General features: G+C 42.8%; 2 protein-coding genes across 2 annotated transcripts in view; both read right to left on the bottom strand.

Moving 5' to 3' along the window:
- Positions 1 to 1702: 1702 nt before the first annotated feature.
- Positions 1703 to 7952, bottom strand: TBR1 (T-box brain transcription factor 1). Its single transcript, XM_051623307.1, has 6 exons — positions 7237 to 7952; positions 6648 to 6802; positions 6208 to 6329; positions 5681 to 5839; positions 4744 to 4805; positions 1703 to 2603 (listed from the first exon to the last, which is right to left on the bottom strand). The coding sequence occupies exons 1-6, from the start codon at positions 7926 to 7928 to the stop codon at positions 1757 to 1759; spliced, it is 2037 nt and encodes a 678-aa protein (XP_051479267.1). The 5' UTR covers positions 7929 to 7952; the 3' UTR covers positions 1703 to 1756.
- Positions 7953 to 12302: 4350 nt separating this feature from the next.
- PSMD14 (proteasome 26S subunit, non-ATPase 14) overlaps positions 12303 to 24308 on the bottom strand; it is a 47551-nt gene continuing 35545 nt past the window's right edge. The window contains exons 8-12 of the mRNA XM_051623308.1: positions 21631 to 21738; positions 18667 to 18741; positions 16227 to 16352; positions 14889 to 14951; positions 12303 to 12727 (exon numbers count right to left, since the gene is read on the bottom strand). Coding sequence (XP_051479268.1) covers positions 12629 to 12727; positions 14889 to 14951; positions 16227 to 16352; positions 18667 to 18741; positions 21631 to 21738 — 471 coding nt within the window. The 3' untranslated portion in view covers positions 12303 to 12628. The remainder of the gene's footprint in view (positions 12728 to 14888; positions 14952 to 16226; positions 16353 to 18666; positions 18742 to 21630; positions 21739 to 24308) is intronic.

The raw sequence follows: 24308 nt of genomic DNA, 5'->3' as shown, positions 1-24308 counted from the left end.
ACGCACTGTGCCCTACGCTCACGTCCCCCCAAAAAAGAGACAAACGCTGGGCTAAAGGGCCAGGTCCAGCGGGGAGGGAAAGTGGCGGGACACGAGAACCCCGAGAGCCGCGCCCGGCAGCAGGCTGGGACAGGGGCGACCTCCCGCCAGCGTCTTCCCTTGTCCCCACCTAATTCCGTACTTGCAAAACGGCAAAGTGCTTTCCCACACGACGATAACGTTTTGCCAGGTTTATTTTACTTGTTATACACAGACGATACAAACGGGCAAAAACCGAAACATTTCTCAATGGAGCATGTACTGGTATAAATTATTTAGTTCCACAGACGTAACAGAACAAATATAAAAATCACAACATTCGATTTACAGAAGAGTCAAAAATATACACACGTTTATGACCCTGAATTTCTATTAGGAAATTTCCCCGTCGAGTGTAATCTAGACTGAATATTTAGCCTGATGCATATTTGAGTTTGTAAATATTTTTTTTTCAATACAAAAATGCGTTAATTGTATAGATTTGCTACTCAAAATTCGAAGACTTACTATTCTGCTTCGCTGGGGGTGAGGGGAGACCCAGAGGGATATCAGTTCTCCTTCATGAATATAGTAAGAGGCTCACAGGAACGATCTTACTTTCGATGTCCATTTTATTCCCCAGGAAGTCAGCTCTCTGTTAGCTACTTTATGAAAAAGTCAATTCCAAAACTAAATGCAGTAAAATATACAACTCACAATTCATCTCCACTGGACTACACTATGGTTACCAACAATTCAGTCGTCTATATCTTTTTTTCTTTTTTTTTCTTTTTCTTTTTTTTTTTTTGCTTTTTTGTTTTTTAGACTATTCATTACAAAGATTTACAGCAATATAAAGAAAGAGGGGGAAACTGCAAAGAAATTCGAAAAGAGTTTGTCAGCATATTTGGCACCTGCAGGGACCAGTAATGGATTTGGCACTTGGGGGCGGAGGAGGGGAATACCACGAAAATAATAATATTGGTGATGTCGAGCTAGTTATTTTAAATAAAAAGACGGAGGCAGCTAATTTTGCTTTTGGAAGGCGTCATGCTACTTTAATCGACTTTCCTACGAGACATATTTATGTTCTTTTGAAAGGAAAGCTCAGTTTTTCCTTAGCTGTGTTAGCCCAGGGCACAACTTAATTATTTCATGCGAGGAATTGCAGGGAAAGTGAGAAACCCACTACTCGCTGCAACACCTATGGACCACTCTATGTTTCCAGAGGCATTTAGAAAAGACTATTTACCTGGGGAGGGGCAGGGAAAAGAGGGAGCAAAGGGGAGGGGGTGAGGAAATTTAACCAGGATCTAAGTTTTGTGACTTAACAATTTTAACAAATAAAACAAAACAACAAAAAATCCAAACAAGAAAGAAACAGAACAAAAAAAAAAGTAATTGGTTACAATAAATTAAATACTATATACAGGCATTTCACAGGCTCTTTTTCCCCGCTATTACTGTCATCCCCTAGTATCCATCCGTGGTAAAAGGAAGGAAGCGCTGTACGGTTTGAGAGTCTAAGCATCCTACTTATCAGTGGGCTTCGGAGCGGCGGTGCCCCCCGCACCCCCGGGGCGCCGCCGGGCCGGGGGGGCGACGGCACCCGCGGCTCTGCCTCCCTGCCTGCCGGGCCGGGGCCGGGGGTACGGATGGGACAGCTAGGGGCGGGGGTCAGTGCGCCAACGCGGAGGAGTTATTGTGCAAAAGGACGGCGGGGCCGGGCGGACCGCGCCTAGCTGTGCGAGTAGAAGCCGTAGTAGCCGATGTCCTTGGCACAGGTCTTTTCGCAGTCCCGCTGGGTGAGCACCTCGCTCTTGAGGGGTGAGGAGCTCTCGGACACCGGGGTGTCCGAGGGGGAGATCCGCCTCCTTTTGGCCTGCTCGTAAATCCCAGAATCGGTGGAGTCGATGGACTTAATGGACGACGGCGTCTCGATCCAGCTGGAGTCGGACAAATCTTTGGGCTTGGAGTCCTCGGCGCCCGGCAAGGGGGACCGCTCGGGGGCCAGGCTCTCCGCCTCCTCCCCCAGGTAGGGGTTGCCAGCCGCCATGCGGGCCGCCGCCGCCGCGCTGTTGGGCCAGCAGGACAGCACGGAGCCCGACTTGCTGCAGTACTGCGGGGGGCTGCGGGCCCCCCAGCCCGACGGGTCGGCGTAGTAGCCCAGCGGCCGCCCTGCGCAGCCGGCCGCCTGCAGCGGCAGCGCCTTGACGCCGGCGGCCGCGTAGGAGAGCAGCGTGGCCGCGTTGCCGGCGAAGTCGGTGGCTGTGTCGTAGGCGGAGGCGGCGAAGTCGAGGCGGTTGTTGGCGGGGGCGACGAACCAGCGCTGCGGCGAGGGGGCCCCCGGGTCCTCGGCTTGCTGTGGGGAGAGCAGCCCGTTGGTGTGGGGCACGCTGCGGTCGGCGCCAGGCCCCGGGCCGGCTCCTGCCCCGGGGTGGAAGCGGGACTTGGCGTAGTTACTCACGAACTGGTCCTGGAGGAAGGAGCCGGCCATGGCGTAGCGGGCCCCGGGCACGATCTGCGAGCGGGGCGAGTCGTTGGGGGAAGGCGTCAGCCGGTCCATGTCGCAGCCCGTGTAGATCCTGCCCAAGAAAAGGAAAGAGAGCTGGGTGTCCGCCGAAGCCCGGCGCCCTCCTCGGCGCCGCGCCCTGGTGGTTGCAGCCGTAGGGGAAAGGACGGGACGGCGGTCGCCCCAGCGCGCTCCTGCCAAGCCTGGGGGCCTGTGGTCCTTCTCCGGGCTCGGCCTCCGGCGCCAGGAGTGCTGAGGGCCTCAAGGGAAGAGGGGGAAGGATGGCAGGGAGACACGAAGAGCAAATCTTTAAGAACTAGCTGGCTATTCATTGGCAGGGCTGAGATCTCTTGATCTGGTCCGAGCCTGGCATCCCAACGGCTCGAAATCCCGCAAGGTGACACGTTGACCAGTCCCGCCATATGCGCAACAGGCAACCTGGTTATCTGCCGCCAACAGCATGAATGGCAGACTAGGGTATTATATCAGCTATTTAACACTTATTATTGGGAGTCACAGACGAACCATCAACATTTTACCGAGTTTAAATTAAGCTAATCTTTAAACACCTACTGCAGGAGATGTAAAACCAGACTCATCCAGTGTTCCCTGCGTGGCCTATATATAATTCTCCCATGCTGGGCTGCAATTTGCGATGATAAAAACTTTAATGGATGAATAACTACTATCTGTATTTAATTCAGGCTAAAACTGTGCTTTAATTAACCCTCCACGCCTCCTGGAATTTCTTATCCAAAATAAACTTGGCCCTTAAACAAATTCAACGTGCTAGACAACATTGAAGCTTCCCCCTCCCCCCCGTCTCCTTTCAAGTGACGCCCTATAAAGTTTTTTTCCTGTTAAAAAGAGAAAATCACTTGTGGCTGGGGGCGAAGGCCACTCAGCCCTTCTAAAGGCCGTGCATCTTCCTCGCAGAACTCCCCGAAGGGCAGGCAGACAGGGCTGCCGCCCTCTGTGGTAGCGGGGCCACCGATCTCCTCCCGCCGGCGGCCTGGCTTTCCCGCCGCGACCCCCGCCATGGGAGACAGCGGCCGCACAAGCCGCTTCTTCAGGAGAGCCGGTGCTCAGCCCTGGGCCCCTCTCGCACTAGTTCAGGCCTTAGCGTCGTTTCTACCCTTGGTCTGAAATCCCGGTGCTCGGGGATGCTGAACTCCTGTCAGAGCTGAGGGAGACTTAAGCAAGCGCTGAAGATACGCGCGGGCTCAGGCTCTCCAAGGGAGGCCGCTCCCCGCCCGAGTTGAGAGAGGAAAAAGGTTTCCCTTCTAAAGCAGGAGCCCAGTCTCGCAAACCCGGAGTTTACAGAGCGGCTGGTGAGCTCCGAAGCCTCCCGCCCCACCCCCGGGGCGTGTGGGCCGCCCTCTGCCCGCCACCGCTGGGCCATCAGCGCCTGAAGGGCCGGAGAAGGCGAGTGCGACGGGGGTCGGGGGCTGATGCCTCCCGGAGCCGCCCCCGGGCGGTACCAGCCTCAGTTCCCGGGGAGGGCACGGCTGGGTGGGTCACACAGGAATGCCTGGGAACGGGCGGACCCGAGGCGGACGGGCAGAAGCAGCACGGGGATAAACTGCGATTAAACCCTCTTCAGATGGTTTAGCTCCACCCAGAAGAAAGCAAGCAAAACCAAAAAACAACAGGAAAAAAAAAAAAAACAACAACGGACACACACCCCAAAGCAAAACAAAACGAAACAAAAACCAAACCCAGCGAAGGGCAAAACAAGACCAATACATTTTCCGCCGGACACCGGCTCTGTGGGAGCCCGGGATTATTCAAACCCCGCGGTTTTACTTGACGAGTGAGCCCGGCCGGCCGGGGTGCTTCTTTCGGAGGCCTTGCGCGCAAGTGAAACGGAAACTTGGAAGAGAGCGCAAAGGTACGTGCCAGGAAAAACTAATAACAAAACCACCGCAAGTGCCAAAGCTAGATGCGGGCTCAGGTGCGGACGGCGCGGCCCCCGGGCGCAGAGGTGGCCACAGGCTGCGCAAGGTTGCGCGGAACTCTGACGCAGAGACATCCCCTCTGCGCCTGCCCTCCCTCCGGGGGAGTTTGTGGGTCCCCTTTCCCCGGACGAGTCTGGAAAAACCTGACATTACACATTTCGGTGTGAAATGAAGCCAACCCCGCTTCCTGATGCTTCCCCCCTGTGGTACGCGCGTGCAGCAGGCAGAAGGGCAATAAAAATACCGTTTACTTACGTGTCATAATTGTCTCGGAAGCCTTTTGCGAAAGGGTTGTGATCTATTTTCAGCTGTGTGATCTAGGGAAAGAGAGGATCAGAGCGCACGTTGTGAAAGCTTTAAAATATACCCTGCTACAGTCAACACATTTTTTAAAGGATCAAGCTTTGCTCTAGTCGATCTAATTGCCTTTAAAACGTAAAAAAACAAAGCTTTGGCATGCTTATAAACATCACATTCTAATTTTAATATTTACTTTATTGTAAAAAGTGCGATTAAATGAAATACTAAGCCTCATGTTTTGAGACATGTCAGTATCCCTACTGCATGGGTATGAATATATTCAAATCCAGAAATTTTTAGGCAAAACGTAAGGCACAACGGTAGCTAAGAGTTTGCATTTGCATCGAGCAACATAATTAAAGCAAGAATGTGGACTGAACATATGTCATTTGAAAAAGGGGGCATCAGTCTGTAGCAAAGCCAGACCACTCCGAAACGCAGCCAGGCATTAACGAGCTTTTAATTTGAGGAAGTTGCTCCGTCACCCCTGGCGCAATCAATGAGGTTGTTAATTGATCTTTGCAGACTTAAAGCTTAAGCTAACAGCTTAACAGCTAACTGAGCCGTTTCCGACTAGAAGATAGACGCTGCGGATAACCGCCCAGCTCCCGCCGGAGTGTCCCCGCCGCCGGCGGAATTTCTGCCCGGCCCGGCGGGGAGGGCAGCGGGGGCCACCGCGGGGCTCCCGGGGCAAGCGCAGAGGGGCGCGGGCGACCCCGGCCGCGCTCGGGACCCGGTGCTCGCCAAGCCTCGGCCTGGGCAGAATGGCACAAAGCGGGAGACCCGGACCCTCATCTCCCGGAGACCCGGGGGAGGGAGAGCAGCGGCCGGGCCGGCCTCGGCGGGGTGCCCTGCAGGGAGCGCGAGAGGGATAAAGAGGGGAGCTCTTTACATCGGTGTTTTGGTAGGCGGTGACCGCTATGAACTGGGTTTCGGGGAAGGTGAAGGTCTGCACTCTGCCCGGCTGGTTGGTGTCCTCCGTCCCGTCTTCGTTCACCTCCACCACATGCAAGCGGGGCTGGTACTTGTGGAGGGACTGCAAAACCACCATCTGTCAGGCAGAGAAAAAGGAGGGAGGGGGCCGTAGGAAGAGGAAAACATTAGAGCGAGAAGGATGGAGAGAACGATGCCCGCGGTCGGCGAGGCGCGGATCGCCTCCCCTGGACTCCCCCGCCGCCTCCCGGGCACGGCTGCGGGCTCGCCCCGCCGCACCGTGCAGCGGTGTCAGCCCGAGCAACCCACTCGGGATCCATGAGGCCCGTGGCAAAATAAGCGAGACGGCTTTTTCTTCGCCACCACCCATTAATTTTCACCTAAAGACACGGTCCGGAAGACTACACGTCCTTTCAGAAACGGCAGGATTCTGCCTAAAGCCCGTAAAAATAAGCGTGGCAGGGCGTCTGCGTTTCCCCCACTGACCTGCCCGTTGTTGTTTGATGCTCCTTTATTGTTTGTAAGTTTTAGTTTCCCAAAGGAGATTTCCTGGCGCATCCAGTGGGCTCCCGTATTGGGGGAGTCGGGGTGCATGTACACTCGGTTTCCTAAGCAAAACAACAAAAAAAAACCACATCGCAATTATTGCGTATACACCGGTTTTGTCAGTGTCACACGGGGTCGAAGGACCCCGTTATACAAAGCAGTATTTTACTGCCCAAACTCCATTTTATCCGAAAAGCATTAAAACAGCGTTTTTCGAATACCTTTTACTTTCTTCTCTAGCCTTTTTTTTTTTTTTTTTAATAAAAAGCATAATTTGCTCATTCTCTTTTAAGAAGTCGCCAGAGCCAGTCTACAAAGGCTTTAATTAATCATTCTCACCTACATAAGTGTCGGGAAAAGTGTTAATTGGAGGAACTTGCCTTGTACATTGGTGTCCGCCTTGCCGCAAGGAACCCATTTGCCTCCCTGAAATCTCCAATGGTTGGGATCCGCCAAAATTACATCCACAAAAATATTGTAGTGAGCCGTGGGGTCGAGACCAGAAATATTAAAACTTAGGAAAGGGAACATGCGCCTATAAAATAGGAAAGGGAAAAAAACAACAACAACCAAAAAAAAAAAACCAAAAAACAGAGAGAGAAAGAAGGAAAGCAAGGCACGAGCGGCGACAGGCACACGCGAAGGAACCAGCCCGTTGTGCTTTATCCTCAAGGCTCTCGGTAGCGACCGGGAAATAAAAATCAAAAGAAACTCCTTCCCCGAAACGTCGAGCTGTCCGCGGGGAAGGGATGAGGACGGCGGGCGCGGGGAGCCGCGGGGCGGCAGGGAGGGCTGCCGCGGCGGGGACCGGCAGCGCGCAGGCGGGGACCGGCGCTCCCGGCGCCCATGGCAGGGACCCCGGCGGCGGGCGGGCGGCTCCCCCGGGGCAGCGGAGGCTCCGGGCGGCTCCCCCGGCGGAGCTCGGCGGCTCAGCCCCGACACCCGGCGAGGATCCACGCGGTGGCTTACCTCCCCTGCTTCGTGATGATCATCTCCGTTTGGTGCCGGTGAAATTTCAGCCAGAGTGGCCTGTTGCACAGGTAGACCTGAGCCTTGCCAGGAACTAGCCCCGGCTGGGTGGAGGAGAACTGGTAGAAAGGTGCCCCTTGGTAGGAATGGCCATACTGCTGGGGGTAAGGGTAGCCCGCCGTGGGGTAGCCTTGTGGAGAAGAGTTGGACAGGAGGCTGTTATAAGCTCCGTTGGTGATCACAGGATGGTGAGCCATGTAGCGGCTGGGGCTGGCGATGGAGAAGGCTGGGTGAGCAGGTCCATGCTGGCTGGGGTAAGGGAACATGGTACTAGGAGCAGAGGCAGCAGACTGGGGCTGGCTGGACTGAGAGAGCAGATAGCGATCTGCAGCAGATCCATCGAAACTGTGACGAAGCTCAGAGACCCCGTCCAAGACGGGAGAGAGTTTATTTCTCTGGACGTCCCCTGGTGTGTCCTTGGAGTCAGGAAAATTGTCTGTATCTGACTGATTCGTCATCCCCCTGGTAATTTTTTTCAAAGGTGAACTTCTCTCCAGGTTGTCAGTGGTCGAGATAATGGGATGATCATGCAAGGCAAGCTCAGATCCGCCTGCATGTGGGTAACTGCTGCTCACATTGAGAAATTTCTTGGAGAGCATGATAGAGGGAGAAAGACAATGCTCCAGCTGCATAGCTCTAGCACCACAGTAATAACCCTTCAGTCTCTGGATCTGAAAGGGCTCCTTAGTATCAGAAGCTAGACATCCTGGGACCCTCACTAGACAGAAAGCACTTCATCCACCAAATGCTTCCCAAACGTTTGATTTACTTTTTTTTTTTTTTTTTTTTTTTTCCTTCCCTTCCCTGGGAGAAGAGATTGGCCAATTGACACTATGCAGCAATCAGGAAAGACTCACTTTTGATCTTGCTGCTTGTGGAGAGGATGAAACGGCTTCTGCCATTGGTTAACCGCTGACAGTAATTTAATTAGATAGACATTAATTAGGATAATCACCTGGCTCCCGGTCGCGACGATCATGGCAAATTGAAGGAGATGATTTTATTGTGAGATAGAAGGAAGGGGGAAGGGAAGATGGTGTTTGCTGTAAGAGCTCATTATTATGTGACCTTTCCAGCATTTTATTTTTTTTTTTACTACGGCTGGAAAATAAATCAAAACCTCCGCGATTCCCCAAATATTGCGCTCGTGTCCCCCGCCTTTGTGTGTCAGGGAGTAAACCGGGTGCTGGGGGCTTCGGGAACCGGCTGCGAGGGGAGCGCCGGGCTGGGCAGCCGCTGCCCTCTGCTCACCTGCGCGATTCACCTCCTTTTCGGGGGGCGCAGCCCTTCTCCTCTAGCTCCCCTGAGTGACACCCCCCCGGCGCAACGCCCCCACCCCTTCCCACCCGTGGCTGCTTCGCGGGGGGAAATACACCCTCCGTTCCTCCTGACAGTGGCCGCATATCATCTCTGTTAAGTTCTGAAATAATCATAAGCCGCGCAGTCGAAGTGCCCTAATGTATCTGACGCGATGTTTACGGGTTCTTTAGTGAATAAATATTTTATCTGGGAGCCGTAATGTCGGGCAGTATCAGCAAAACAGCGCGGAAGGCATCCATCCACCCCTCCGGCTCCGGATTTCTTTCCACTGGATGCCTGTTCTCGCTCAGTGACTCAGTCCCACAGGCAGAGCTGGGAGGGGAGAGATTTTTTGTTACAGTTTTCTCACGAGCTGCTGCCTCGCCTGACGGCCCCGCGCCGGCGCCGCAGGCTGCGGGAGAAGCGGAGGAGCCCCAGCCACGCTGCTGCTGCAGCAGGAGCCGCCGGCACCCTCTGCCCGGGGACCTTTCCGCACGAACCGCGGGCCTAGCCGAGCCCCTGTCCCCATCCCCCGCGGCTGCGCACCCGTGGCGGCTACAGCGCAGCACCGCGGGTGGCCCGCGCAGCTTCGGGGAGGGGGCTGCAGCTGCCTGCCCGCGGGCTGACCCTCCCCCCTTAGCGGGAGGGACCGGCCGGCGGGTCCCGCGCGTGTCCGTGAGACCCCCGGGCTAACTGCCAGCGGGACCCTCCGAGGCGCAAAGATGCACCTGAAAAGTTCAGGGGACACGCTTGCCACCCCCGCCTCCGCCCAGCATCAGTCTCCATGTCCCTTCTTAGGCCACCTTGTGAGTTTCCTAAGAAGGACCAAGTTGGTTTTTTTTGTCGGTTTGGTGGGGGTTTTGGATTTTTTTTTTGGTGGGGTTTTTTGTGGTTTTGTTCTGTTTTGGTGGTTTTTTTTTGTTTGTTTGGGGTTTTTTTGTTTGTTTTTGTTTGTTTGTTTTTGGCCTGGAGAGGAGCAAGCGTTCTTTAATTTGTTGACAGTGTTTTCCCCTTAGCAGTTTGGACTTCCGGTATTTTACAGATCGCATCTTTCCAGGTCACACCAGCAGCCGGTTCCAGACTCCACTGACAGTTAACGCAGCCTGGATCATCACGTAATAAAAACAAGACCAGCGTATAGCCATCTGAAGCCAGGCTTAAAGTTTGCAAACTCAAATCCAGAGAAGACTAGAACCGGGATGACTTGTCAGAATGTGGATTTCAGCACTCTCAAATCCCACGGCCATTTAGTTTTTCTGTTGCTTAACTGTGAGCTTGTTCAACTATTTGGTGTTTCACAGAAGCATTCTCTGCAAGGAAACACGTTCTCTCACACACATTCTCTGCAAGGAAATTATTCTAATAAAATAAGTTACAATGCAGAATTTAACTGTGTTACTCGTAGTTGGGTTGTATAGTGCATGTAACTTTCTCTACTACAGCTTCTGCTTTCAGTGCTAGTAATACAGGTTGATTAACATTAGTTCTAACTAACGTTTCCAACAGTTGCTTCACCTGTGTGCTCACTCTTCCCTTACCTGCTTGAAACCAACAGAAAGGTAATGGACTTGTACAGGCAGGAGATGGGTCAAAAAGCAGATAAATTACCCTGGGAAACACTGCCCTGAATTACGGAGCTACACCCATATAGATGCAGAGCTGCAATGGTTTCAGTAGCATGCTGCCAATCACATGGAAGTGCTAATATATGCCAAAAATCCTCAGTGCATAACTCCTAAACTGGTATAATAGGGGGATATGCAATGGCAGGTGGTGTTATAGAATTGTCATAGAAAGGAAGAGAGAGGTTTGCTAATACACTGCCTGTCCTTCATGCTGACAGGTGACAAGGGGTCAAGCTGCTAATGAAGGTCTGCTCCATTGTGGCTGGAGGCTCAGAAGGTGGCTGCTTGAAAACCTCCTTCTTCCTCCAAGATGGTATATGGGCTGCTGCTTTTCAGGTTACTGCATGTACACATTCTTCCAAAACCTCTGTGTAGCTCCTAAAGCACTAGACAAAAATGAGGAAAGATGCCCTGAGACAGCCTTTTGATTATTCGTGAAACATCTTAGTAAATGGAAAATTGTGCCTCCGAGTCAAACTGAGGAGAGGATAGAAAGCAGGGTACCAGGATATCTGCATCTTCAACAGAGCCCCTTTAGCTACCCTGTGCAAGATGAACATTTGTCAAAATGAATGCAGAATACGCTAAATTCACTGGTTTGTCTCCCTGTTTGCACGGGCCCTTCATGTACAGAGACACTGCAGCACTGCGATAGCTCCTCTCCTGTTCTGCAGTGCCATGTTACCCACGACCTGCCAAACTGTGCCTCCCTCATGGTGTCACACGTGTGTGTGGGAGTAGATAGCAGCAGGGATGCAGAGCCTTGCTAGCAGATGAGCCCCAGGGCATGTCCCCTGATCAGCTCCTGTCCCATGTCCCCCTGGGGTGCAGCAGGGTATGCACATATGGGACAAGGGCAAGGCCCTAATACAGCCCTCCTGGGTGATACACAGGTCTTCCCTGCAAACTGCCAGAAAGCACTTCCATCTAAGTATATGCAGGCAAATGTGGCTTTGGTACATCTCCATTTTCCCAGCCTGATATTCTGCTGCCTACTGTGGGGGCAGAGGGAAGGCCATAAGGAGGGCAGCTGCAAAAATCTGCATGTTTCCCTCTGAAGTAGATGCATGCTAAATATATTTTGAGAGAGAGTTATTCTAAAATAGTAAATTAAAAAGGCCTAAATAAGAAATTCCAAACAAAAGAAAAACCTTTGAATGGTAATGAATAAGTAAATATAAAATTACTGGGCACAAAGTGGAAAGTAAGACCATTTTATGGACTATTTCTTTACTATGCAAGTAAGAAGTAAAATAAATAAAAAATAATTTTCAGCACAGAAACAGGTATCTAGTTTTAGAATATTTGCCTGACACAATTGTTGCCATTTTAAAAAAGAAGTAAACCATGCCTGAAACAAAGGGAACACTTCAGCCCAGACAAAAGAATTGAAACAGCCTAAATACCATCCAATACTTAAAAAACAAACAAAAAAACCCCAAGCAGCCAGGCCCCTGCCCAAAACCCAAAGTCACCTCCCAAACACAGGTATTTGACTTTGCCTGCTTAAAGCCAAGCAGCTAGCATACCTGTCCCCCTGGTACATGTTTTCCTCTCTAGTCAGTGGAAACAGTTTTAAATGTCATATTCCAGTTGGGACTCTTTATGTATTTATACATATATGGACATCTCATCTACATTTTCTTTCACAGAAGGGTGGGTTCATATAACCTAGAACAGCCTCTATCACTTTAACGTTTATTCTCAGAATACTGCTATTTATGACACTGCTTGTGAGTGAGTTGTGCGATTCAGTTATCAGCATAACTGAACTGATTTTCTTAAGGTCAATTGTCTTCTGGGAATATTAGGGTTTGAATAATATTGAAAGGGAGCTGGCAGAGGAATTTTCAGCATTTTGTTTTTTTGTACAACCTCCGAATTCAGTGCTATTACACTTTTTATTTTTTTCATCTTGATGAGAGTATCTGGTAATCAATGGGAGCCAAATTTAGAGAATTTTTTCTGTCCTAGCAATTAATAGCTCAGTAGGTTTACAGTGGATAGAAATAAACCTTTACCAACACTTTTCCTACACTCTTAATTCCTGCTGTCCACAAAAAAGGCCTTCCAGAGCTTAAGACAGGTTTGTAAATGTATTTTTATTATGTTGCAACAATTAAAATATATATGTACTACTGATCTTCCCCCCAAATATTAAACGAAAATGTAATACATTTTTGCCCACACTGTGTTCTTGAATGCTTTGGAATCTGTAAAAGCCCTGACATAAAGAAACTGAAGCAACTGCACAATTAGAGACTGAAAGGTCTTATAGTGCTGCACTTACATTGCAAATTAAGTCAGATGTCTCTGTTTATTCAAATATAGCCTCAACAGTCTCTGTTTTGTGAGTATTACAAACAATAAACAAATATACACAGAAAACATCACAAACAGTAAATTGGTTATTTAAATACAACTGTATCCAACATAGCAGCTAAACACTGGACAATGTTTGAGGTCATCAGAACATCCACATGCTCTTCTAAATGACGTTTGGGGTCCTGAAATGCAAAGAGTGCAGTGAGAGAAATGACCAAAACACGTACCTGAAGGATTTCATTTACTTCAGGTCTATTTAAGATCATTGTGAGTTAAGGAACATGGGCCAGTAATGCTCCTAAATTTTCTATTCTAATCAAGACTGAAATGACTGAATTCCATTTTCATTAGTCCATACTATCACTCAGCTAAGTTGAGGATAGGTTTGGGAAGCAAATGTCTATCCAGCATCTGAAGAGTAACCATGACAGCTGTGAGTTTTAATGACAACACACAATATGTAGAATTTACTACAAATCTCACTAAGGCCAATATTTGAATCTTTGTTCTGCTACACTGCAATTTGTTTTAGTATCTTTGTACAAATATGTGTTCTAATGCTGTAAAGACTTAAGCAAAATCTAACAGCCTTTGAATGGCTGTGTTTATTGCAAGAAAATTAGCATATTATACTCATTAAAAATGAAATAAATGCACAATGCTATGTTCAAATGTTCTGAAAAATGGGATGTTAAGCCTGAGCACTGTCCTGAAAACACACATCCCCACACACTACTACTCCACTGATGTGGGCATTTGCAGACATCTGCATAGAACCGTAAGATTATTTCTGGTTGAAAACTATATTCATGCACTTCCTAATTTTAGAATTGAGATTAAGTGATTAATTTCCAAATACTGCAAAATTATCAGGCACATTTAAGAAACCTCTCTGAATTTTACTGTAGTATTATTGTAGCACTCTTATGTGTAAAGAAATTAAAATATGGAAGACAATCATGGGAATTTAAACTTTTTAAAAAAGAATTAGTCAAAATTTAATGAACCCATTTAAGTTTACATAAAAATGTACAGAAAAATCTGTGTAAGCTGTCCTTTAATAGTTCATTTTCAAAGATCATACAGTTCTCTAATACTGTCTCTGCTCCTAACAAATTATGCAACTCAATAACATAAAATCCCTACTGGGAGAGCTGTTGGTTTACAAAGCTTTTGTATAAGATAAATAAAAAACCCACATGGAAATTACTTAACTAAACCATTTTATAATTTAAAAAAACCCTTAGCTTTATCAAGAAAAAAAAATATTTTAAAAGAACTGTATCAAAATAGTTTTTTCATGTATGCATAATGATTTAACTAGTGAAGCTCAAGTTCTGTTTCAGATGACATCATAACCCTTAAAATACAACCTTTCTTACATGTTTTATATATGTATTTATGTATGTGTAGGTGTGCGTAAACTCTATTGTTCTGAATGCTACAGAAATACACGAGTGACTGAACAATAGTGCAGATGTGTTATGACATAGCTGCTAGAAGCTGACACATAAAGAGCAATCCAGAATCCTTTAAATTCTTCTACTGCTACTAGGAATACAATAAATACTGGTCCTTGAAGGACACACTAGATATTTTTAAAGCTATTTATTGTTTTCATTGTCCTTCTTGAATTTGAAGACAATCTCTTAGAAAACTTGCTTTGCTCTCCTCTCCCTCACCAGAGCACATTTCCTCAACCTTTATGTTAAAATCAAATGTAAAAATAGCTTTTTGTCTTCTGTAAAGACATTATATCCTGACATCACAAAGGGATAGAATGAATTGAGTAGGTGTTTTCAGTTTCAGCTATGGTCCTAAACTGATTTTCTTCAACAGCAATATAAAGTAATGCAGCTTACTTGCATATGTGAATATTGAAGCTAAGCACTGACAGTGTGTTCATGAACGGAGGATAGGAGTAAGCTGGCTCTTTAATGATGATAATGAATAGGCAACAGTCCCATCTTTTTTCAATTACTTTTTTTTTTTTTTTTTTAAGTCTCCACAGTTTTGGCCTCTCTTACACAGATTTGGATATCATTATGCCTCTTCTTGGAAATAAGTTTAAAAACACCAAACAAAATTACCAAATCTCAACACTGCTCCTCAGCATGTAATACAAACACACGGAGAACACGACTTGCAGATATTCTGCTGGTTACCTATAGTCAAAGCCTTGTTACTTACACAACAATTTTCAACAAAAATAAATTCATTATTTGGAGTGTTGAGAATATCTTGCAGATAGAACTAACATCACCTACGCACATGTACAAAAATTAATATTTAGAATGAGCGAAGCATATCATTCCACCTCACTCTTAATTCATCACACCTCACCTGCTTGCCAACATTTTTTATTGCCAGCTGTTCAGGTGTCATCTTATCTTCTTCTTCAACAGCCTGTGAAAGAAACACAGAAAAGGTCAGTGTTTCAGAATTCATTTACTTTTTCCCCAAGTCACCAGATTCTCAAAATATAATTCTTTCTCAGAAAAAAAGGAAAAAAAAAAAAATCAAACAGCGACACATTTCAGAAAGTCAAAAGGAAAGGGACTTTAGCTTTTCAGCAGACGTGGTTTTAATTACTAAGTGTTAGTGCAAAAGATCAAGGCAAATATTCATGAATGGTTTAACTGTCAGATATTCACAAAACTGTTTTTAAGCAAAAATCTTAAATGATCGGTATCAATAGTTAAAGATAGTTGAAGATGGGTAAACTACTAAAGCAGAAGCAAAAATAACATTACCTACATTGTTTCAACTACTGGAGATTTGATCTCAATGCATTTTATACTGTTTCAAGGAACTTATTTTAATACATGTTTATAATGTTCTGTTGCCTTCAGACACAGTGTCTTTATAAAGGAAATCCACTAACTTAACTCGTGAATGTAATACTGAATTTTGTTCAGGACTTTAAGAAGTTAAAAAAATAATACGTCAAGAATGACTGAGACACTTGCAACTCACAGAGTGCTTTCTGAGATCTAGGATTTTTAAAAAATATTTAAGTGTGCCAATACTAAAACAGTATAAATAATTGCAATTCCTTTCTTAGCACCACCAATAATAATTCGTTTACCTAAAAAGAACACTGAATTGGGCTCTAGAATGTGTTCTAAATACTTACTATCTGTCTACTAGAATGATACAGATAAATAACCTCTATTCTGCTATACTGGTCAAGTAGTCCTTGACTGAAAGAATGAAAAATACAATCAACTGCTTATTTTGATCAACAGGAATCTTATATTCTCTTCACTACGTAAAACTACAAAATTGATGTGATTGCTCACATTTCAAAGCTAAACATGTAATTAAACACTGTTAGTTCAGGGCAAGAAGTCAAGTAGCAAAGCCTGAGGAGCTAATTGCAACTTCACAGAGCAATGCTACACAGTTGATTAAGAAGAAACACAGTCTCCATGAAACCATTAAAATAACACTTGTGCCTAATTTAACCAAATCCTAAGAAACTCTCTGCTGAAACTGATCATACAAATAAAAAACCTACCAAGGTCTGAAAGAATTTCTGCAACAATTGTTTTGTTCTTCTAGTCTAGTCCTGTACAAGTAATTCTGAATAAAACTTGTTCTAATCAGCTTCTTGCTCCTGAAATTAGGGAATCAATTTCTTCACATCATAAACAGAGCTATCTTATGGGATATGAATACCTTGTTATAATTCTTAGCTAATTCTAACATCTCCTTCACTACTGTTTCATTGAGTTTGCAATGTTCACTGTAGTCCTGGAGTGTCAAACCTTCCATCCAACTCTTCTTATGCAAATTTAGCAACATCTGCAAAACAAAAACTCTTTAGAACATTCATCATCAAATATATTCATCATACCATGAAGATCTCTTTGACAGAAAAACAATTTATAATAGTAAGAATGTAATTTAAAAATTACTGATCTTGAGATGCTTAAATACAGAAAATACAATAATCAGCTATTTTGCTACAGCAGACAATAGATTTAGGAAATGTTTTCAAAGATTAAACTTCTTGAATCCTAAATATGAAAACAAGGTATAGAAATCAGGGTCATATTTACACTGAAAAGAATTCTTATGTTTTTCTTTCATAGTTTTTAAATTTTGCACTGTAGGATTGCTATCAGAAAGGTGAATATTTTAGCTGCTAAAGAAGGAATGGTTGAAGCTTCTGGCCTCTGACAGAATTGAAAAATATTGTAATGCTTGGATTAAATATATGAAATAGTTATTCAGGCTTGAATGATTATCCTGAACTGTATGCAAAAGCAGCTGTCATGGTTGTGAAGAAGTGAACTTTAAGAGCAACCAAAGTATAATTTGTTGGTCCTCCTACAAAGTAAATAGTCCTAAAAACTAAATGATATCAATACAGAGTTTTGATGGTGATAAACACAGCAATTGTTAGAAACACTTGAAATGTTTTACTTGACACACTGATGTCATTCTTGAAAGAGTGAAGGAATAGCAACAAAGGTAATTCCCTGATTTTAATGAATAAAGCAAGTGCCTTTTGTGGATGTTGTGCACACTTGAGGACTGTAGGAACGACTCTTTCAGCAGTTTCAACTTGCCTTCAATTTGTGAACATTTACTACAGACATCTTTGAGAACCCATTAAGACCTGTAAATTGCTATAATCTTTAAGAAGTGCCTGTTCCATCACATGCACAGCTTCCAAAGAAACCTGGCTTTGGAACATATGAACCGAGTTGAAAGTCTGTGTCATAATTTGTATTAGCAAGTTCTTAGTTACTGACAGAAGGAGTTGTAGGCAAACTGGACATATGGACAGTTGAGCTGGGCTCTCTGGATTTTAAAATTATGGTTTGGTGTGATGGGCTCCTTTTCTAATACATGAAGCATGTACTCTTTTTACTACAGATGGAGGTAACAGATCATCACCACCACAAGGAGGGGGTTGAGATATGTACGAACCTGCCTTGTGAAAGATGCGTGGAGATAGCTGCTGCCTCAGAGTCAGAATTTCACCAACTCGGTCAAGATTTTCCTACTTGAAATGGTAATCACTTACATATGTAAAGCCATTAAAGAATATACACACTTGGAACTTCAGAAAATACTGGATTGGCCACATTGTTTTACTGGAAGGGAAACAATAACCTCCAGGAGCTCCACCGACATTTCCCAAGATCTGTTTTTGTTGCATCAATTACTCTTTTCAGTAACAGTGAGGTCTTGACAGTCTGGTACCAGTCTAAAAAGGGTTATGCATTTCACAAATTCTTTTAGGCTCCCTGATTAGCATGCATATTTCTTCCATTATTCAACATCGGGAATTTTTTATTACTTCTAGCCCTCTAAAAATCAAAATTAAGTGAGAAAACTATTCTGACCATTTAATCATGAACATTCATCCAACTCTGAGATCAATTTAAAACCTAACCAGGCCAGAAACATACACAGCCATAACTGAGGATAGAATCTGGCTCTTCAATAATTAAATGCTGGAGATGAATTAAACTTTTTTCTTTTTCTGTTTGTTTCCCTGGTTAAGACTGTCAAGCTAGATTTTACTTGTATCTGAGGAAGTTCGATGGAAAAATAACTGACACTATTTGTTGTTAGTAACTGAACAATATTTTTCTGTACATGCAGAACGTCACTACTTCCTGATACTCAGTGAAATCTTGGGGAATTGCATTCATACCAACTGGAAGCACTTTCTGTCAAAGTGATTACAGCAAATAAAACTGAGATTCCTTGGTTAAGCAATTCCATTTTGGAAAATACAGTCTTCTAGCTTTGGGGATTCTAGCCTGTGAAAACCTAAGGCACCTCGTATGTCTTCCAGCCTCGTCACTGAAAACTTGAAACTACACAAACCTGTTAAGCTCAGAGAATAGCATGAGAACTTTCCATAGAACATGTGGACAAAAATATTGTCAAACTATTGATATGAATATTAGAGTATAGTTTTGGCAGGTTTCATCATCATCACCACACATCTAAGTGCTTTCAGGAAGAGATGCCACCTACTCCAGGAGAGTCAAAACAACCACTGAAAGCATCAGCTGTTGAAATCAGAATATTGCCACAAATCTTAAATCGTTTGTGTAATGTTGTTTGTCCTCTGAATAAAAGCTAATACAATTACCTTCTGTTCAAGTTCATTCTTCCTGTAGTTGATGGTGATGGAATAATAATGTCTGTTTAGTCCATGAATTAGTGCCTGTAAAATCCAGAGAAAAGTTTGCATAAAAATCACCCACAACTGAAATGAAGAAATATTAGAACAGAAGAGTTAATTTAAATACACCCATCTTCAAACATCACTTAGAAAAAGACAAATAATGAATAAAAAAATACAGAAGCTATAAGTGAGTCACAAGTAAATATACCTGTTCCTATTTCTCTTTGAACATTTGTTAACTGACCATTATACTATTTCTAAACCACAGATTTTTTCATGCAGTAACAACTATCACAGGAAAAACTGGTAACTGCCTGCAAACATTTGACTGATACACATGCACAAACCTATTTCTCTCAAATCCTTCCTCTCTCAATAAACTCTCTCTTCTATTAAAATAAAAGGCTCTATTACAAACAAAATAATTTTGGCTATTTATTTACAACCACTGCCAACATTTCCAAGTTCATTCTCTAAGGTACAACACAAAGACAGAGTAACTGAAGCAGTGATTAAATGTGTCAAGTATCAGTTAGACAACGTACCTCAAGTTAACTTTGAATATTAAAGCTAACTTTAAATGAAAAAAAAATCATCTTGTTATAATTATACACTTTGTAAATTTGTCTTAAACTTGTACATCACAATCTGGTCGACTGAGATTAGATTAAGTCACATCTATAAGCATGGATCTTCTATTTTGCTCACGTGCATTACATGATTTTTTTTTTCTGTACATTTATGACTTAAGGACCAGTCGGATTAATATTTGGGGATTTCTGGGGTTAAGAAAATCCTATAATAAATTCTCATCACAACGAAACCTGTCTATTTTTCAAATAAAATGTTATATATTATGTATAAAAGTATACATTTAGAAATGAGATAAATCATACATAGAATATGGAGAATTAGTGGTAAATACTTCTTATGTTCCAGTCATTCTACCTATTTATGTTTAAATATATTCTTTAGAGATATACAGAATTAATGTATATTTGCATCTTATGCAACTTAGTATTTCAGCATTCTTAGATCATCTGTACGAAAGCTGAAAATGGTCTCATACGTTCATTTTAAACAGATTACTTTTGCAAACACATACAACGATTTGCCCGGTTAGATTTACGGGAATGAGCAGTAACAGATACCCATTATTTGTGCCACTTAAAATTGTAAAATACAGGTTTTAGCATCAAAAAGGTTATTTATGGTTGAAACTATTAACAATAAGTAGTTTGCAATGCCATTTTCTTACCCTCCACCCCCCAAATGATTTGGGGTTAGTGCTTAAACTCAGTTGTAGATAATTAGGCAGTTTTCTAAGGCTCCTAAAATTTTATAAATATCTTTGCTTTCCCCCATTAGCCTCTTTCATCTCCCCTTTTGAAAACATGCTTTAAAAAAGTAGACAATTGTGAACAGTAAATGACTGTTCCTCTTCAAATCTGAACAGTAACTGTAGTTTAGCTACTGCAACAGGTTAAATTCAAATCTATAAAACATAATCATCTCAAAGCAAAGCTTGTGCTTCAAGTGTTTTGTTTCAAATGGAAACTCTCCTTCCAACACCGCTTACAAATTAGATGCACAATGTCCAAGTAAAAAAAGCTGTTGATAACGGAACACAAGAAAAAGCACACAAAAAAGGAATGAAGTCAAGCCACGTACTATTCTTATTCCTGAGATTTTAAGGAAATCAACTGGGTCAGAATTTTATTCACAACCTTAGAATAAAAAAGCAAAACAACACTGCAAGAGCCCTTGTACCACTTTTAAACTATGATTTTTTTTTTAGTTTAACAGTGACATCTGCAACAGCTCACTGCCAACCTGCAAATCACCAAAACAAACAAAAAAACCCCACTCTAACAGCAGAAACCCTGCACTCCCATGGCTAAAATATGCCACACTGTAGTGACAGTGATCTTAAAATAAAGAAGCTGAATGATACTACAGGGGGTTACACAGGAGGTCATTACACATGGTTCAGAAAAGCCCAGTTAGAAAAGCCCTGAAACATGCAAGCATGGTCTTGCCTATATCCAATCAAGAGTATTAGCTGCTTATTTTGTACTCATTATAGTTTGCAGGTTTTTTTCTTGGATGTTTATCTAGCAAATATTACTTCTACAGTTCAAGTAATAGATCAAAAGAGCAGGCATTAGGCTTCATGGTTGCAAGCACAGGTGCCTTTTAGAATGCATAGTAAAGGAAGAAAGTTTTCAGGAGAAAAACACACGTTGAGGCAGAAGAATGACAGACAAAAGAATTAATCACTCTTAGAGGATACTTGTTTCAGGACACAGCTATTTCTCAAAATAAAGGTTTGCTTCATAAGACCAACATTTTTGTCTCACTAGTGAAAGTCAACTTTAGAAATCAAACTCTGAATAATTAAGTTTCATAAAAGCTTGCAAAGAAATTTAAGACAATGTTATGAAATGAAACATCACAGTTGAAGATGATCAAACATCCTATTTATCCACTGAAACTCCTACTCCATTTTTTCAGCAAATCACTGCATTATATAAAAACCAGAGTTTAATTATTTAAGACACAAAAGCTGAGATTCTAATAAGCAGCAGTTTAAAAATCACAGTACTGAAAACAGTACCTAGCTTGCATTGCATGGTACGACATCAATTGTCACTTTTAAAAGTCTGCATTTCCATAAATCTGTACTTTAACCTTTGCAGTATATACTTATACATGAAGTCACATTTAGGTAGTTAATTTAGGGTTCAATTAAAAACCTTTCACATATATAACTCCATTGATGAATCATACAAATTATAAATGCCTGCATCCAGAAAAATGCTATAGAGAGAACAATAAAAAAATTTGTAGCTCACTATTTTTAGGTAACATTGCCCAAAATTGCTGAATAAACCTTGCCATTTACAGGACTATCAACACTAGGTTTACCTGGATAGATGGCTTGTTTAAGTGACCCAGATTTGAAGTTGTTTGTCTTGGTTCATGTCCCAAGACCATCATATTAGCATTGATCAATCTGAAGGCATCAATAACAACCTGTAAAAACAAGATGTCAAGTCAATTCTTTTTAGAAAATGCAACTAATAGTGCCAAGCAAGAGTGGACAAGGCACAATCAACTCTCATCCATTTCTGGCCTTTATCCAGAAAATCATTTAATTCTAATATTAATAAAAAACAGCCTCCTGCTGACTCTGCTATCAGCACACTACACTACTTTGTATCGTAAGATGACACCAATTATTACCTTTTCCATGGACCTGTAAGTTTTATACACATTATATCATCATATAACATTGAGTTTTTATGTACACTTACTCTAAGCTTCAAAGGTATGCATATGTTTGTCACCTAAACCTTACCCAATCAAAATGAATGACAGAGAGAGACTAAAACTGTAAGTGAGCACAAGCTAAGGGACTGAGTCTAAAGCCCAGTCCTGTCACATCAATTATACTACCACAATACTTGAAATGACAACAAAATTATAGCCAGCAAGGAACTTGCCCCATGTATTCCCTTCTAGTTGGATGCTTTTTGCTTCTTGTGACTACGAAAGGGTCTATAAACTGTCTGATGGATTAAAAAGTCCTTGTCAGTGTCATGCTCAGGAGTAAAAAATAGAGTGAAAGAAAACCAAGGTCATTTATGATTTAAAGGTACACAGTAAGCAGTATTCAGTGTTATTTCATTGCAAATAAAGTAAAACCATCATGGATTTTTATCCTGCTCTTTGCTGAATTTGTCTATGAGAACCTCTGGAAATAGGATTCCATGGCTCCATACAATAAAACCTAAGCCCTTATCCAAAGACTATGCAAGGTGAAACCAAACTGAGAACATACCAAGAATACACTCAAACCCACCCTCACTGGGTCCTTGCCATTACAGATTTGTAATTGCAACAAGAGATTTCTCGTTTAGATCCCAGTCTTTTAACTGGACCAGTGCATATACAGCCTTGTACACCCACAGAAATAGTACCAGGCAAACATTGCAGGCAACTTTTCAGCCTATGTTTGAAGAGTTATTCTAGTCCATTAAACTAAACACTTTTAATCTCCTTTTAACAGCTTTTCTATTGAATTTTTTACTCCCTTTCTCTCCATACTGTGGCTTGGACAACAGATGCATTTTTATCTCTGGTTTGGTATTTTGAGGAATTAGACCTGAACCAAACTTTTTATACTGAACAAACAAGAAATCAACTACTGTCACTGAAAGTCTGCAGAGAAAGCAAGATTGAGTCTCCCCACCTTGTTATAGCATTTTCCTCTCAATTTACACAAATATTAATAACCAAATACACATACAATGTATTAGGAGTACAAGATAAATATTGAAGTAATTTATGTGGAAATAAAGTTAATAGGGAAGTATTTATAACAACAACAACAACAAAAATGTAAACTAAAAAAGCTCAATAACTTATCACCTGTTGTATTTACTTTAGAGTGACTCAGTGCCACTGCCTGGACTCTCAGCTGACAGGGCAGATCCATCTGCACATGTTATGCCTTAACACTGCACACAGAAAACCTATGTAAAAAATCTTCTTTACTAAAAATATTACGTTGTGACCCAATTAAAGTGAGTTAAGTGTCAATTTCTTTCTGAACAATAATAAAACCAAAACAAAATTTAGACTGAATATGCAGCAAAAACATGTCACCTGATACTAATAATATAAAAAAAATAATGACATTAAAAAAACTTGATTCTCAATAATATTTGGAACAGTTCCTACGCAGCTATACATTCTATGTGATAACACAGGAAATAACTATTTTTCCTTTTTTATCACTATCAGATTTTTCTCTATCTCAAAACAATTGTGACAAGCTTTTGTACATGTTCTGTGTTTCCATTTTTACCAGATTCTCTAATTTATGAACACCTGGAAATGCCCAACCATAACAAGCAGGTAGTATAAATTAAACAGTCAAGCAAAACAAAAAAACTCCACACCACAGGCTCTTCAGAGACTAACTAGGTAAAGAAAAAAACAAACCAACCCTAGGAAAAATGTACCCTGAGGAGCAAGAACCATGAACTTGGCAGCATACTATAACCACAAGGAGCTGCTTTAAAACTAACAACCATGTTTTAGATTTAACTGAGAACTTCATTATCCAATGTTGAGCTTATTCAAGAACAAATGTCATTTTGGACTTGAGTTATGTAAAATAAAAAGAAAAAACCCAAAATAGTGATTAAACTTGGGTTTGATAATAAATTCAACATTCCAGTTGATGTTCTCAGTGTTATGTTTGGGTAAATTTCATATTAAAATATGAGAAAGAGCAGCTAAAATATTTCTGAGTGATACTGACTATTACTCTAGCATCTTAATTCTGACCAGAAGTAATTTTCATTATGATTCAGGTTCTACTTGCATGGAAAGGACTATCCACTCTCTCTGTCCTCCTGAAGGAATGAAATGCTAGTAAGAATTAAAGAAGACAAATATCAATCTTAACAGAACATGGCATGAAATACTAAAATCACTAATATTGCGCTTTAAAAAGGGAAAAAAATGCAACTTACACCATCTTAGAGGGATACAAAAAGTATGTGCATGAATGATATTTCTCATCTCATTGCACT

Source organism: Apus apus, chromosome 6 (genome assembly GCF_020740795.1).
Source record: "Apus apus isolate bApuApu2 chromosome 6, bApuApu2.pri.cur, whole genome shotgun sequence".
NCBI lineage: Eukaryota > Metazoa > Chordata > Aves > Apodiformes > Apodidae > Apus > Apus apus.
This window is presented reverse-complemented; position numbering and strand designations above follow the sequence as displayed.